This window comes from Danio rerio, chromosome 13, assembly GCF_049306965.1.
Source record: "Danio rerio strain Tuebingen ecotype United States chromosome 13, GRCz12tu, whole genome shotgun sequence".
In the NCBI taxonomy this organism is placed as follows: domain Eukaryota; kingdom Metazoa; phylum Chordata; class Actinopteri; order Cypriniformes; family Danionidae; genus Danio; species Danio rerio.
Window position 1 is genome coordinate 27,588,675 of NC_133188.1, and position 18,787 is coordinate 27,607,461.

The 18,787-nt window shown below is 33.3% G+C and overlaps 1 protein-coding gene across 1 annotated transcript in view; it reads right to left on the reverse strand.

Moving 5' to 3' along the window:
- tbp (TATA box binding protein) overlaps positions 1 to 18,787 on the reverse strand; it is a 24,792-nt gene continuing 6,005 nt past the window's right edge. The window contains 6 exon segments of the mRNA NM_200096.1: positions 1 to 747; positions 834 to 928; positions 1,942 to 2,109; positions 2,213 to 2,304; positions 16,039 to 16,126; positions 16,247 to 16,578. Of these exon segments, the coding sequence (NP_956390.1) occupies positions 668 to 747; positions 834 to 928; positions 1,942 to 2,109; positions 2,213 to 2,304; positions 16,039 to 16,126; positions 16,247 to 16,578 (855 nt within the window). The 3' untranslated portion in view covers positions 1 to 667.

The following is an 18,787-nucleotide window of genomic DNA, read 5'->3' on the forward strand; positions in this document are numbered from 1 at the left end:
TATAGGCAGAACTTGGCAAACACATTTATTTGCGTTCAACGTAGCAAAGTAAATTTAGTTACATGGACCAAGGGATTAAATTAATGTCAGTGCTTTACATGGGGCTATTGGGAGACCTACAGTACATCATACATTGAAATGCCAATTGAACTGTTAGATTTGTCAACGGTTACCTCTCATCTTAAAACTGTAACTTAAAAGATCAAATCCGCGTGATCGTTTCAACAACCAAAGGATCAAAGCTTCGTTGAAAAATAACCTCAATGCACTTCTCCAAACAAAAGATCTCTCGCACTGCACAACATGGGCTCTCACTGACGTTCAACACAGACAATCAGTAATGAAATATCACATAAAACCTGCTAATAAAAGGAATGTGTACAAGTATGAAATTATGAACATTTTTACATGATAAAACCATAAAAGAAGCCCAAACATTAAAATGTTCAGACATGGATAAAACAGTATTTTGAAAACCAAATGGCAGGTGACAAACATTCTTAAAAGGTAAAATAAAAGCATTTCTTATCCTCAATTGTTCACTTTCTGAGCAGAGATAAAGATGTCCTTCATATTTACAGACTTACAAAATTAAACGAAATTGCGTAGGTCACCCCAGACATACCGATGGGCTCAGCGAGGAACTGACCAGCAAAAACAGAAGAGATTACGAGGTCTTCCTGAATCCTTTTAAGATGGGGTAAATATTCTCAAATGCTTCATAGATTTCTCCTCTAACCTTGGCACCTGGAAACAAACGACAATGTTCATAAATCTCACACTACTATTGCAAGGTACTATCTGTGCCATTTCAAATGTAACTATGACCTCACCTGTGAGTACGACTTTGCCTGAAACAAATATTAAAAGAACGATTCTGGGTTTGATCATTCTGTAGATTAACCCTGGAAATAACTCCGGTTCATAGCTGGGGAGGAAATATCAGCAGTATATTAGAGTTTAGATCACATTTATCAGTCAGATTCCAATTTCTAGTCAAAATAGTGCTCACCAAGAAATAACAAACACACACAGCAAATACTTCAGTATAATAGAAGCAAACACTTATTTTTCTAGAAATGTCACTTTTTTTATGATCATAAAGACATGCAGCATATATCAGGCTACTAAAAACAAGCTCATTTATTTTTCTCTTCTAATACTGGTAACATTTAAAACATGTTCTGTCTCCAGTGACAAAGCATAACTGCACTTTGGGCATCCCAAGTTCAAATCCTGGTATGAGGAAATTTCTCTATCCAGTGCCCCTTTTCCTGCCAAACTTCTCTTCCCATCTAACTATTGTCCAATCACAATAAGTGAGAGGAACAAAAGCATGTTAATAATAATAATAGTTTGATTTTATTCAGGGTCACTAGTAGTCAATTTGCATTGTATTTAAGGTTCTGTAAAGTGCTTTTAAATGTGGGTTTTTAATTCTGACTTTTCCCACCAGAGTCTCCGCTTTGTTTCTCCATGTTTAAAAACAATATCTAGATTCTACACTGTAAAAAAAAAAAAAAAAAAAAAAAGTTTTTTTTGCTGCAAAGCCTTTTTTTAGTAGACTTAACTTTCAACCCAAAATACTGCACAAGACTCAAAACTTCTTAAAGCAGGTTGCCTTAATTTTAATTTGAGTCAACCTTGTAGGATATATCCTATTGGAGTTGCAAATGTGATAGAACCTGCCATGTAGGACTGAAAACTAAACTAAACAAATAAATGTATAAACCAAATAAAAAGTTTTTTTCTGACAGTTTAACTTGTGCCCCCAATTGATGCGCATTGTAGGTTTACAAATTACTTGAAATAAAGTAAGAAAAAAAAATCAAACTGAAATCACGTAGTATGAAATAGAAATTCAAATAAATTCAGAAAAACTCAAAGTAGTTTAAATAATCAACAAATTAATAACAAACTAATCAAAACCAAAAGACAAACCTGCTAAACTGCTGGTGGGTAAGCACCAGGCCCTCTAATCGGATGGGAAACTTGACATCGCAGCTCCCCACCATGTTCTGGATTTTGAAGTCTAAGAATTTGGCAGGGAAACCCAACTTCTGCACCACTCTGGCATATTTCCTAGCTGCCAATCGAGACTGTTCCTCACTGTGGCAGGAAGTTCACACAAGAAAGGTAAACTCACATACTGCTGTTTGTTCATCAAGAATGTAGAAAGACACAACAGCAAGTGTGCAGGTGACATTCATACCTTTTGGCTCCTGTGCACACCATCTTCCCCGAGCTGAAGATAAGCGCTGTTGTTCTGGGTTCTCGTATTCTCATGATGACGGCAGCAAAACGCTGAAAGAGTTATCAATGGATGTACAAAGTTTGTTATTGTAATGAAACTTGAAATAATATAAAACTTTGTTAATGATGTAGATTTTCTTTGTTATTTTGTTTTACTCTGTATATGGTTTGATTTTGTTGAATGCATTAAGTTGTGGTTGGCGTCTTTAATCATGACACAGAGATTACTGAGCCTACCGAATATATGGTGCATATAGTAATGGACATGAAGCAAAGTCATGGAACGCTAGGTGAAAAATGCCAAAAAGGCACAAGCATATGTCTGATTCACGGATTCCCCGTTTATGTTTTAACTCCTGGTATAAGGGAAAATAAGACTATTTTAATTTATTTAATTTATTAGGCTGGCTTGTGTAGCAAGCCAGACTACTGTTATCCTATTAAACTTATTATTATTATTATTAGGCTGGCTTGAGAAACAAGCCAGACTACTGAAATCCTATTTAAACTTATTATTTTTTTTATATATTATTCTTCTTCTTCTGAGACTAAAATTCAAAATCTATCTCCTCCTAGAGCTTTCGAGCTATGACCACCAAACTCACACCAGACCTCCAAACTATTCTGACTCGGTATGCCATATCTTTTCCGACTGATCCGACTTTCGATTTTCCGAAAAACGTCCCGGGACCGTCGGAAAAATCCCATAGACTTAACATTGGACCAAACTTTGTGACCTCATAACTCTGCGTCAGACTGTCGCACAGAACTCTAACTGGGCTCATTTAACTCAGACTATCAAACTGCCAATGACTGATCACCTTTAAACTTTCTAGCCACGCCCTAGCAACCACTTTTGGACCCTAGAAACTGTCCCATAGACTTCCATTCAAAAGACTCTCATTGACTTAACATGGGATCAAACTTTGTGAGGTCATAACTCTGCATCAGACTGTCCTACAGACTAATGGCTGAGCTCATTTAACTCAGACTACCAAACTGCCAATAACTGATGAGCTTTTAACTTTCTAGCCACACCCTAACTACCAGATACTGCACCCTAGCAACAACTGTCCCATAGACTTTTATTGCAAAAGACTGTCATTGACTTAACAATAGATCTAACTTTGTGACCTCAAAACTATCTATCTATCCTTTTTTCAAAATAGATAGATAGATCTCTATCTATCTATCTATCTATCTATCTATCTATCTATCTATCTATCTATCTATCTATCTATCTATCTATCTATCTATCTATCAATCTATCAATCTATCTATCTATCTATCTATCTATCTATCTATCTATCTATCTATCTATCTATCAATCTATCTATCTATCTATCTATCTATTTATAAACTACTTTAATCTATCTATCTATCTACCTATCTATCTATCTATCTATCTATCTATTTATAAACTACTTTAATCTATCTATCTATCTATCTACCTATCTATCTATCTATCTATCTATCTATCTATCTATCTATATATCTATCTATCTATCTATCTATCTATCTATCTATCTATCTATCTATCTATCTATCTATCTATCTATAAACTGCTTTAATCTATCTATCTAGCTATCTATCTATCTATCTATCTATCTATCTATCTATCTATCTATCTATCTATCTATCTATCTATCTATCTATCTATCTATCTATCTATCTATCTATCTATCTATCTATAAACTGCTTTAATCTATCTATCTATCTATCTATCTATCTATCTATCTATCTATCTATCTATCTATCTATCTATCTATCTATCTATCTATCTATCTATAAACTGCTTTAATCTATCTATCTATCTATCTATCTATCTATCTATCTATCTATCTATCTATCTATCTATCTATCTATCTATCTATCTATCTATCTATAAACTACTTTAATCTATCTATCTATCTATCTATCTATCTATCTATCTATCTATCTATCTATCTATCTATCTATCTATCTATCTATCTATCTATCTATAAACTACTTTAATCTATCTATCTATCTATCTATCTATCTATCTATCTATCTATCTATCTATCTATCTATCTATCTATCTATCTATCTATCTATCTATCTATCTATTTATAAACTACTTTAATCTATCTATCTATCTATCTATCTATCTATCTATCTATCTATCTATCTATCTATCTATCTATCTATCTATCTATAAACTGCTTTAATCTATCTATCTATCTATCTATCTATCTATCTATCTATCTATCTATCTATCTATCTATCTATCTATCTATCTATCTATCTATCTATCTATCTATCTATCTATCTATCTATCTATAAACTGCTTTAATCTATCTATCTATCTATCTATCTATCTATCTATCTATCTATCTATCTATCTATCTATAAACTGCTTTAATCTATCTATCTATCTATCTATCTATCTATCTATCTATCTATCTATCTATCTATCTATCTATCTATCTATCTATCTATCTATCTATCTATCTATCTATCTATCTATCTATCTATCTATAAACTACTTTAATCTATCTATCTATCTATCTATCTATCTATCTATCTATCTATCTATCTATCTATCTATCTATCTATCTATCTATCTATCTATCTATCTATAAACTACTTTAATCTATCTATCTATCTATCTATCTATCTATCTATCTATCTATCTATCTATCTATCTATCTATCTATCTATCTATCTATCTATCTATCTATCTATCTATCTATCTATCTATAAACTGCTTTAATCTATCTATCTATCTATCTATCTATCTATCTATCTATCTATCTATCTATCTATCTATCTATCTATCTATCTATCTATCTATCTATCTATCTATCTATCTATCTATCTATAAACTGCTTTAATCTATCTATCTAGCTATCTATCTATCTATCTATCTATCTATCTATCTATCTATCTATCTATCTATCTATCTATCTATCTATAAACTGCTTTAATCTATCTATCTATCTATCTATCTATCTATCTATCTATCTATCTATCTATCTATCTATCTATCTATCTATCTATCTATCTATCTATCTATCTATCTATCTATCTATCTATCATCTATAAACTGCTTTAATCTATCTATCTATCTATCTATAAACTGCTTTAATCTATCTATCTATCTATCTATCTATCTATCTATCTATCTATCTATCTATCTATCTATCTATCTATCTATCTATCTATCTATCTATCTATCTATCTATCTATCTATCTATCTATCTATCTATCTATCTATCTATCTATCTATCTATCTATCTATCTATAAACTGCTTTAATCTATCTATCTATCTATCTATCTATCTATCTATCTATCTATCTATCTATCTATCTATCTATCTATCTATCTATCTATCTATCTATCTATCTATCTATCTATAAACTGCTTTAATCTATCTATCTAGCTATCTATCTATCTATCTATCTATCTATCTATCTATCTATCTATCTATCTATCTATCTATCTATAAACTGCTTTAATCTATCTATCTATCTATCTATCTATCTATCTATCTATCTATCTATCTATCTATCTATCTATCTATCTATCTATCTATCTATCTATCTATCTATCTATCTATCTATCTATCTATCTATCTATCATCTATAAACTGCTTTAATCTATCTATCTATCTATCTATAAACTGCTTTAATCTATCTATCTATCTATCTATCTATCTATCTATCTATCTATCTATCTATCTATCTATCTATCTATCTATCTATCTATCTATCTATCTATCTATCTATCTATCTATCTATCTATCATCTATAAACTGCTTTAATCTATCTATCTATCTATCTATAAACTGCTTTAATCTATCTATCTATCTATCTATCTATCTATCTATCTATCTATCTATCTATCTATCTATCTATCTATCTATCTATCTATCTATCTATCTATCTATCTATCTATCTATCTATCTATCTATCTATCTATCTATCTATCTATCTATCTATCTATCTATCTATCTATCTATCTATAAACTGCTTTAATCTATCTATCTATCTATCTATCTATCTATCTATCTATCTATCTATCTATCTATCTATCTATCTATCTATCTATCTATCTATCTATCTATCTATAAACTGCTTTAATCTATCTATCTAGCTATCTATCTATCTATCTATCTATCTATCTATCTATCTATCTATCTATCTATCTATCTATCTATCTATAAACTGCTTTAATCTATCTATCTATCTATCTATCTATCTATCTATCTATCTATCTATCTATCTATCTATCTATCTATCTATCTATCTATCTATCTATCTATCTATCTATCTATCTATCTATCTATCTATCTATCTATCATCTATAAACTGCTTTAATCTATCTATCTATCTATCTATAAACTGCTTTAATCTATCTATCTATCTATCTATCTATCTATCTATCTATCTATCTATCTATCTATCTATCTATCTATCTATCTATCTATCTATCTATCTATCTATCTATCTATAAACTGCTTTAATCTATCTATCTAGCTATCTATCTATCTATCTATCTATCTATCTATCTATCTATCTATCTATCTATCTATCTATCTATCTATAAACTGCTTTAATCTATCTATCTATCTATCTATCTATCTATCTATCTATCTATCTATCTATCTATCTATCTATCTATCTATCTATCTATCTATCTATCTATCTATCTATCTATCTATCTATCTATCTATCTATCTATCTATCTATCTATCTATAAACTGCTTTAATCTATCTATCTATCTATCTATCTATCTATCTATCTATCTATCTATCTATCTATCTATCTATCTATCTATCTATCTATCTATCTATCTATCTATCTATCTATAAACTGCTTTAATCTATCTATCTAGCTATCTATCTATCTATCTATCTATCTATCTATCTATCTATCTATCTATCTATCTATCTATCTATCTATAAACTGCTTTAATCTATCTATCTATCTATCTATCTATCTATCTATCTATCTATCTATCTATCTATCTATCTATCTATCTATCTATCTATCTATCTATCTATCTATCTATCTATCTATCTATCTATCTATCTATCTATCTATCTATCTATCATCTATAAACTGCTTTAATCTATCTATCTATCTATCTATAAACTGCTTTAATCTATCTATCTATCTATCTATCTATCTATCTATCTATCTATCTATCTATCTATCTATCTATCTATCTATCTATCTATCTATCTATCTATCTATCTATCTATCTATCTATCATCTATAAACTGCTTTAATCTATCTATCTATCTATCTATAAACTGCTTTAATCTATCTATCTATCTATCTATCTATCTATCTATCTATCTATCTATCTATCTATCTATCTATCTATCTATCTATCTATCTATCTATCTATCTATCTATCTATCTATCTATCTATCTATCTATCTATCTATCTATCTATCTATCTATCTATCTATCTATCTATAAACTGCTTTAATCTATCTATCTATCTATCTATCTATCTATCTATCTATCTATCTATCTATCTATCTATCTATCTATCTATCTATCTATCTATCTATCTATCTATCTATCTATCTATCTATCTATCTATCTATCTATCTATCTATCTATCTATCATCTATAAACTGCTTTAATCTATCTATCTATCTATCTATAAACTGCTTTAATCTATCTATCTATCTATCTATCTATCTATCTATCTATCTATCTATCTATCTATCTATCTATCTATCTATCTATCTATCTATCTATCTATCTATCTATCTATCTATCTATCTATCTATCTATCTATCTATCTATCTATCTATCTATCTATCTATCTATCTATCTATCTATAAACTGCTTTAATCTATCTATCTATCTATCTATCTATCTATCTATCTATCTATCTATCTATCTATCTATCTATCTATCTATCTATCTATCTATCTATCTATCTATCTATCTATCTATCTATCTATCTATAAACTGCTTTAATCTATCTATCTATCTATCTATCTATCTATCTATCTATCTATCTATCTATCTATCTATCTATCTATCTATCTATCTATCTATCTATCTATCTATCATCTATCATCTATCATCTATAAACTGCTTTAATCTATCTATCTATCTATCTATCTATCTATCTATCTATCTATCTATCTATCTATCTATCTATCTATCTATCTATAAACTGCTTTAATCTATCTATCTATCTATCTATCTATCTATCTATCTATCTATCTATCTATCTATCTATCTATCTATCTATCTATCTATCTATCTATAAACTGCTTTAATCTATCTATCTATCTATCTATCTATCTATCTATCTATCTATCTATCTATCTATCTATCTATCTATCTATCTATCTATCTATCTATCATCTATCATCTATAAACTGCTTTAATCTATCTATCTATCTATCTATCTATCTATCTATCTATCTATCTATCTATCTATCTATCTATCTATCTATCTATCTATCTATCTATCTATCTATCTATCTATCTATCTATCTATCTATCTATAAACTGTTTTTATCTATCTATCTATCTATCTATCTATCTATCTATCTATCTATCTATCTATCTATCTATCTATCTATCTATCTATCTATCTATCTATCTATCTATCTATCTATCTATCTATAAACTGCTTTAATCTATCTATCTATCTATCTATCTATCTATCTATCTATCTATCTATCTATCTATCTATCTATCTATCAACTGCTTTTATCTATCTATCTATCTATCTATCTATCTATCTATCTATCTATCTATCTATCTATCTATCTATCTATCTATCTATCCTTTTTTAAACTGCTTTTATCTATCTATCTATCTATCTATCTATCTATCTATCTATCTATCTATCTATCTATCTATCTATCTATCTATCTATCTATCCTTTTTCAAACTGCTTTAATCTATCTATCTATCTATCTATCTATCTATCTATCTATCTATCTATCTATCTATCTATCTATCTATCTATCTATCTATCTATCTATCTATCCTTTTTTAAACTGCTTTTATCTATCTATCTATCTATCTATCTATCTATCTATCTATCTATCTATCTATCTATCTATCTATCTATCTATCTATCTATCTATCTATCTATCTATCTATCTATCTATCTATAAACTGTTTTTATCTATCTATCTATCTATCTATCTATCTATCTATCTATCTATCTATCTATCTATCTATCTATCTATCTATCTATCTATCTATCTATCTATCTATCTTCGTTTCATACTTTTTAAAACTGTTTAAATTAAACAAACTATTTCCAACAGACTTTCTCAAGCCAGCCTAAAGTTTGTCTCGACGAACTTTAATAATCTAGTTTTATTATTATTCTTCTTCTGAGACTAAAATTCAAACTCTATCTACTCCTTGAACTTTCAAGCTATTACCACCAAACTCACACCAGACCTCCAAACTGGTCTGACTCGGTATGCCATATCTCCTCAGACTGATCCAACTTTCGGTTTTCCGAAAAACGTCCCGGGACTGTCGGAAAAATCCCATAGACTTAACATTGGACCAAACTTTGTGACCTCGTAACTCTGCGTCAGACTGTCGCACAGAACTCTAACTGAGCTCATTTAACTCAGACTATCAAACTGACAATGACTGATCACCTTTAAACTTTCTAGCCACGCCCTAGCAACCACTTTTGGACCCTAGTAACTATCCCATAGACTTCCATTCAAAAGACTCTCATTGACTTAACATGGGATCAAACTTTGTGAGCTCATAACTCTGCATCAGACTGTCCTACAGACTAATGGCTGAGCTCATTTAACTCCAACTACCAATCTGCCAATAACTGATGAGCTTTTAACTTTCTAGCCACTCCCCTAACTACCACATACTGCACCCTAGCAACTGTCCCGTAGACTTCCATTGCAAAAGACTCTCATTGACTTTACATGGGATCAAACTTTGTGAGCTCATAACTCTGCATCAGACTGTCATAGAGGCTAATGGTTGAGCTCATTTAACTCAGACTACCAAACTACCAATAACTGATGAGCTTTTAACTTTCTAGCCACACCCCTAACTATCACATACTGCACCCTAGCAGCTGTCCCGTAGACTTCCATTACAAAAGACTCTCATTGACTTTACATGGGATCAAACTTTGTGAGCTCATAACTCTGCATCAGACTGTCCTACAGACTAATGGCTGAGCTCATTTAACTCAGACTACCAAACTACCAATAACTGATGAGCTTTTAACTTTCTAGCCACACCCCTAACTACCACATACTGCACCCTAGCAACTGTCCTATAGACTGTAATTAGCTGTGCTATCAAATGCTTATAATTCTAACATACTAATGACATGCCAATCATGCTAGCAACATGCTACTCATATGCTAATCATGCTAATAACATGCTAACTCATACTGGAAACATGCTAATGACATGCTAATTTGTACAAGAATCATGCTAGTAACATGCTAATTCATACTAGACTCATGTTAATAACTGGCCTACATGCATATCTTTGCTTAGCAGTGTCCTATTGACTTGGGGGATGGCTCATCTGACTCAGACAACCAATGAGCATCTCAATATGATAATGAAGCTCACAAGCCACGCCCCCAAATTGATTCCATAGACTTCCATTAAAATAGGCCAAGATGCATATCTTTGCATAGCAGTGTCATAGAGACATGGGGGTTGGTTCATTTGACTTAGACAGCCAACCACATTCAAGTGCACTCTGTAACCTCGCCCATAGCAACAAAACAGAGTACCCTAGCAACCATTCATCAACAGCTATATCTCAGCATCAGAACATCATAGAGACTTGGAGATTGGCTCGTTTGACTCATGCTAGCAAACGGAACTTCCTAAATGCTACACATGCTAGCAGTGATTAGCTACATGCTAATATTGACTAGCCAAGTACTGTAACTTGCTAGAAATGCTTACTAAGTATAAATGTTTTATCAAGCATGTATGTGAGGCTTGCCTAGTAACCAACCAGGGTACCCTAGCAACTGCCTAGCAACCACCCAAATTACCCTAGCAACCGCCTAGCAACCACTTAGCAACGGCCTAGTAATGCCTTAGTAAGGGCCTAGCGACCACTCAGGACACCCTAGCAACCGCCTAGCAACGCCTTAGCAACCACTCAGAATACCTTAGCAACCACCTAGCAACACCTTAGCAACCACCTAGCAACCACTTGGGATACCTTAGCAACCGCCTAGCAACACCTTAGCAACCACCTAGCAACCACTCATAACACCCTAGCAACTGCCTAGCAACGCCTTAGCAACCACCTAGCAACCACTCAGGACACCCTAGCAACCACCTAGCAACACCTTAGCAACCACCTAATAACCACTCAGAACACCCAAGCAACCACCTAGCAACGCCTTAGCAACCACTCAGAATACCCTAGCAACCATCTAGCAACCACTTAGGACACCTTAGCAACAACCTAGCAACCACTCAAAACACCCTAGCAACCGCCTAGCAACACCTTAGCAACCACCTAGCAACCACTTAGGACACCCTAGCAACCGTCTAGCAACACCTTAGCAACCACCTAGCAACACCTTAGCACATGCTAATTCATGCTAGAATCATGCTAACAACATGCTAACTTCATGTTAGAATCATGCTAATTCATGCTAAAATCGTGCTAGTAACATGCTAATTCATGCTAAAATCATGCTAGTAACATGCTAATTCATACTGGAATCATGCTAGTAAGATGCTAATTCATGCTAGAATCATGCTAATAACATGCTAATTCATACTGGAATCTTGCTAGTAACATGCTAATTCATGTTAGAATCATGCTAATAACATGCTAATTCATACTAGAATCATGCTTATGACATGCTAATTCATACTAGACTCATGCTAGTAACATGCTAATTCATACTGGAATCATGCTAGTAACATGCTAATTCATGCTAGAATCATGCTAATAACATGTTAATTCATACTGGAATCATGCTAGTTCATCCTAGAATCATGCTAGTAACATGCTAACTCATGCTAGAAACATGCTAATAACATGCTAACTCATACTAGAATCATGCTAATAACATACTAATTCATGCTAGAGTCATGCTAGTAACATGCTTTATCATGCTAGAATCATGCTAATAACATGCTAATTTACACTAGAATCATGCTAGTAACATGCTAATTCATACTAGACTCATGCTAGTGACATGCTAATTCATACTAGAATCATGGTAATAACATGCTAATTCATGCTAGAATCATGCTAATAACATGCTAATTTATACTAGTATCATGCTAGTAACATGTTAATTCATACTAGACTCATGCTAGTGACATGCTAATTCATACTAGAATCATGCTAGTGACATGCTAGTTCATACTAGAATTTTGCTAATAACATGCTAATTCCTGCTAGAATCATCCTAATAACATGCTAATTCATGCTAGAATCATGGTAGTAACATGTTAATTTTACTACAATCATGCTAATAACACACTAATTCATGTTAGAATTATGCTAGTAACATGCTAAATCGTGCTAGAATCATGCTAATTCATGCTAATAACATGCTAGTCCATGCTAGAAACGTACTAATAAGATGCTAATTCATGCTAATAACATGCTAATCTATGCTAGAATCATGCTAATAACATGCTACTTATACTTTATCAAACTGTTTTTAAACTAAACAAACTATTACCAACAGGCTTTGTCAAGCCAGCCTCAAAGTTTGTCTCGACGAACTTTACTGTCTAGTTCTATATTATTCTTCTTCTGAGACTAAAAATTAAACTCTATCTCGTCCTAGGCCTTTCAAGCTATGACCATCAAACTCGGGTCAGACCTCCGAACTATTCTGACTCGAGTTGCTATATCCTTTCCGACTGATCCGACTTTCGGTTTTCCGAAAAACGTCCCGGGACCGTCGGAAAAATCCCATAGACGTAACATTGGATCAAACTTTGTGAGCTCATAACTCCGCATCAGAATGTCACACAGACTTCTAACTGGGCTCATTTAACTCAGACTATCAAACTGCCAATGACTGACCACCTTTAAACTTTCTGGCCACGCCCTAGCAACCACTTTTGGACCCTAGAAACGTCCCATAGACTTCCATTGCAAAATACTCTCATTGACTTTGCATGGGATCAAACTTTGTGAGCTCATAACTCTGCATCAGACTGTCCTACAGACTAATGATTGAGCTCATTTAACTCAGTCTAGCCAGCAGCCAATCACTGATGTCCTTTTAACTTTCTAGCCACACCCTAACAACCAGATACTGCACCCTAGCAACTGTCCCATAGACTGCCATTAAAGAGGATCAGACTGATATTGTCATGCTGCAGTGTGATAGAGACATGGGGGTTGTTTTTAACTGTTCATACTGGCAAGAAGCTTTGATACATCATCAGTCTAAGCTGTCAATCAACTCCATAGCAACAAAACAGACTAACCTAGCAACGATATAACAGCAGCTATATCTCAGCATCAGAACATCGTAGAGAGGCGGGGGTTGGCTTGTTTGACTCATGCTCGCACACCATCTATCTATCTATCTATCTATCTATCTATCTATCTATCTATCTATCTATCTATCTATCTATCTATCTATCTATCTATCTATCTATCTATCTATCTATCTATCTACCTACAGTTTTAATCTATCTATCTATCTATCTATCTATCTATCTATCTATCTATCTATCTATCTATCTATCTATCTATCTATCTATCTATCTATAAACTGCTTCTATCTATCTATCTATCTATCTATCTATCTATCTATCTATCTATCTATCTATCTATCTATCTATCTATCATTCTATCTATCTATCTATCTATCTATCTATCTATCTATCTATCTATCTATCTATCTATCTATCTATCTATCTATCTATCTATCTATCTATCTATCTACCTCTATCTATCTATCTATCTATCTATCTATCTATCTATCTATCTATAAACTGCTTCTATCTATCTATCTATCTATCTATCTATCTATCTATCTATCTATCTATCTATCTATCTATCTATCTATCTATCTATCTATCTATCTATCATGCTAACAACATGCTAATTCATGCTAGAAACATGCTAGTTACATGCTAATTCATGCTAGAATCATGCTAGTCACATGCTAATCCATGCTAGAATCATGCTAGTCACATGCTAATTCATGCTAGAATCATGCTAACAACATGCTAATTCATGCTAGAATCATGCTAGTCACATGCCAATTCATGCTAACAACATGCTAATTCATGCTAGAATCATGCTAGTAACATGCTAATTCATGTTAGAATCATGCTAACAACATGCTAATTCATGCTAGAATCATGCTAGTAGCATGCTAATTCATGTTAGAATCATGTTAACAACATGCTAATTCATGCTAGAATCATGCTAGTAACATGCTAATTCATGCTAGAATCATGCTAGTCACATGCTAATTCATGCTAGAATCATGCTAACAACATGCTAATTCATGCTAGAATCATGCTAGTCACATGCCAATTCATGCTAACAACATGCTAATTCATGCTAGAATCATGCTAGTCAAATGCTAATTCATGCTAGAATCGTGCTAACAACATGCTAATTCATGCTAGAATCATGCTAGTAACATGCTAATTCATGCTAGAATCATGCTAGTAACATACTAATTCATGCTAGAATCATGCTAACAACATGATAATTCATGCTAGAATCATGCTAGTAACATGCTAATTCATGCTAGAATCATGCTAACAACATGCTAATTCATGCTAGAATCGTGCTAATTCATGCTAAAATCATGCTAGTAACATGCTAATTCATGTTAAAATCATGCTAGGTACATGCTAATTCATGCTAGAATCATGCTAGTAACATGCTAATTCATGCTAGAATCGTGCTAGTAACATGCTAATTCATACTAGAATCATGCTAGTAACATGCTAATTCATGCTAGAATCATGCTAACAACATGCTAATTCATGCTAGAATCATGCTAACAACATGCTAATTCATGCTAGAATCATGCTAACAACATGCTAATTCATGCTAGAATCATGCTAACATTATGCTAATTCATGCTAGAATCATGCTAACAACATCTATCTATCTATCTATCTATCTATCTATCTATCTATCTATCTATCTATCTATCTATCTATCTATCTATCTATCTATCTATCTATCTATCTATCTATCTATCTATCTTTTCATACTTTTTAAAACTGTTTAAATAAACTATTACCGTCAGGCTTTCACAAGCCAGCCTCAAAGTTTGTTCTCAAACTTTAAGAATCTAGTTTAAGATTACTGTTTGATATTTTTGATGTTGGCTTAGTGTTTTCATTTTCGAGATTAATTAGTTTGTTTGTTTTCGCTCTAGTTCTTTTGGTGGTTCATGTTATGTAATGGTTCTATAGAATGTGACCAATAAATGAATCTTGAACCATCTTGTTACAGGAGTAACAGTGTTTCCTTGGTTACTGCATTGCACAAAGCAGTGTGATGTGAACTCCAGCGGGACTTTATTCATTTCATAAACCGAATCCCAATATTCACAGATTAAATTCAGGCAAACTTTAGAATAGTATACTGATACAAAACTTAATACTTTATAAAGCAACATTTAATACTTTTTAAGGGCCTTACATTTCTCTAAATTGATTTAATCACCTTTTAATACATTTAAGACCTCACAGATACCCTGTTTTAGGATTTACAACATTTGTAATGAACAACTAATAACTCCAAGCAAATAAATAAATAGGCCAATTCCAAACAAAACAAGAAGTCTTACCTTTGGATTATATTCAGCATTTCTGGCTCGAAGTGCTATCGTCTTCAAATCAAGTTTGCACCCCAAGTTTACGGTGGACACAATATTCCTTAAAAATAAATACACACTTTAAACATGATAGTCCAATATTTCTTACAAAATCAATGTGTTTGTCTGAACCGCAAATCAACATCTCTGACAGGATTGTTAATTGAGAAAGGACACTGACTGTAACTGCGGGACGATGCCAGAGCTCTCGGAGGCCGGTGTGGCAGGAGTGATAGGCGTCATAGGGGTGAGGGGTGTGGTATAAAGTGGTGTGTTGCCTGGCAGAGCTGTTGTTGTGGAGACGGCTTGTGTTGAGTGGTAAAGCTGGGGCGTCTGGCCTGAACCTCCCACCATCCCACCTTGCTGCTGTGAGGCCGCCTGCTGCTGCTGCTGTTGTCGCTGCTGCTCCTCCAGGAGGGACAAGCTGTTGGAGTTCTGCACAGGCTGCGGTGTGAGGCCCGTCCCATACGGCATCATAGGACTGAAAATGGGCAGGCCAGGCGTCATGGCTCCCTTATGAATTGAAAAAAGGCAAATTAGATGATTTGATACATCAATACATAACTGAAAAATATGTATTATGTAAAGGCTAGAATACAAAACTTTGGCCCATGTTTTTGAAGTTTTTTTGAAAGCATTAATGCTCTGCAGATTTTGGGGTTGACAAAAATCAAATCTGCTTTTTCATTCAAGGTGCATTGCGTTGCCTTTTTTGAAAAGTTAGGTGTGCTTTAAAAAAAAAAAAAACTGAATAAGCTGTATTTTGTGCATGAGTGTTGCTGTTGTTATTGTCATAACTGTAATATTTAATAACATTGTGATAATCAAAATTTGTGAAGTCATACAGGTCTGGATATCTCAAAACAGCAACCACTCAAAATGTCTCTCCTCCATCCTGAGACGCCTGAGGAAGAAGAGGCGTTGTTAGTGCTGAGAAAAAGACAACAACAATTCCTCTTCTTTCTCAGGTGGTTTGGAATGAGCCCCCACATCCTTCGCTCCTACATCTGCACTATGGAGAGCATCCTGACTGGCTGCATCAGAACCTGGTATGGAAACAGCAGCAATCGCAAAGGTCTGCATAGGATTGTGCAAACTGTTGGCCGCATGGTAGGAGGTGAGCTTCCCTTCTTCCAGGGCATCTACACCAGGCGGTGCATGAGGACAGTCAGACTGTGTATACACCTCTTCATTGTCTTCTACGCATTACGGTCAACATTGCTAATTGTATACTGTTTTTATTTTGGAGTATGTCGTTGTATTCCGTCATTCTCATCATGGTACATGTGCTGCTGATGATGTGACAATAAAAGTGATTTGGTTCATTAAAAATGTCCATAGTAGTCTTGCATTGCACCTCTTGAAATGGATGAGGCTTTTATACTTGGTGCATTTGCCATTGAGATATTCTGTTAAATGACAGGGGGCGGTAAAAAAAAACAGACAAAATCAGACGAATAAAAAGATAATTAATATCATTAAGAATGTTTTTGGGGGCCTCTTTTTTTTTTTTTTTTTAACAAACATCTTCTTTAGATTTTTCCAAACTTCTACAAAAACTTTCCTCCTTTCCTCACTGCTGTTGAAATTTCTAGCCAAGATTTATTGGTCATCTGGTTCACCCTATGATCATGCATGGACGGATCATAAAGATGTCGTTACAGACAGATGTACTCGTTTCAGACAAAATCTCTTCATAGTGTTTTAAATTCAACTCAAATCAAATGTGGTGCTCCGTGAACGGTTCACCCAAGTCTCAAAAAATTCCATTAGCTCCGCTGTGGCGTTATTTCACTGACTGACAAATGTTCAGAGTGCAGTATTACAAGTGAAGAGCATATTCAAGTAATACGAGCAAGTGAATCTCTTTGCTCGTGCACCGATTTCCTCTGTTTGTAGACAAAACTGCGTGTGAGCTCCCAAATATAATACGTTGCTTGCATGCAACTTTGCTCACTCTCAAATATGCACTGCTTACACACAAATTTTCTTGCGCGCTCTCAGTACACGGTTCCCTCATCCTTTATGGTTTTTGATTTGATCTATATTGGTGCACTATTTATTACCAATGAACAAAATACTAAAATAGACATACATATTACACTTTTAATCTAAAACTGAAAATATCTCATATAATAAAGCCAAAAATGTGATGGTTTATTAAACACTTAAAGACACAGAGAATAGTTTTATTTTAAAAACATTTATTAAACATCCATAAGGTGCACCATACTACTAATAATAAAAAAATATATAACTAATGCAAGCAGAAATGTAACTGTGATAGAAAATAGGGCACTTGATAAGGTATTATAGCCTACTGTATTATTCACTCTTCAAATAAATCTGACTATTAATCCCATTTTATCATGGCAACTAAAGTGAACTAGTCTCTGCTGTACAGTGTTTTGAAAAGTTCCGTAAAGTACTTCATTTAATCTGTTGTGGTAATACTATAGTTGCAGTGGTAACACAAGTGTAATATAAACAAACTACCCAGTGCTGTTTTTTTTCACAATATAGGGTATACTATACTACAATTTACCACATTTTACTGTAGTAAAACTACACTGCATTTCATTTTATCAGTTCACTATTCTTAATACTACAGTATGCTGAAGCATCTCTGGAGAGCAAAAGCACGAAAGTGTGAGGAAACACAAGACAGAAAAATTGTGAGTCCGCATCGTCCGACGGAGCGTGAGCAGATCATTCGCACATG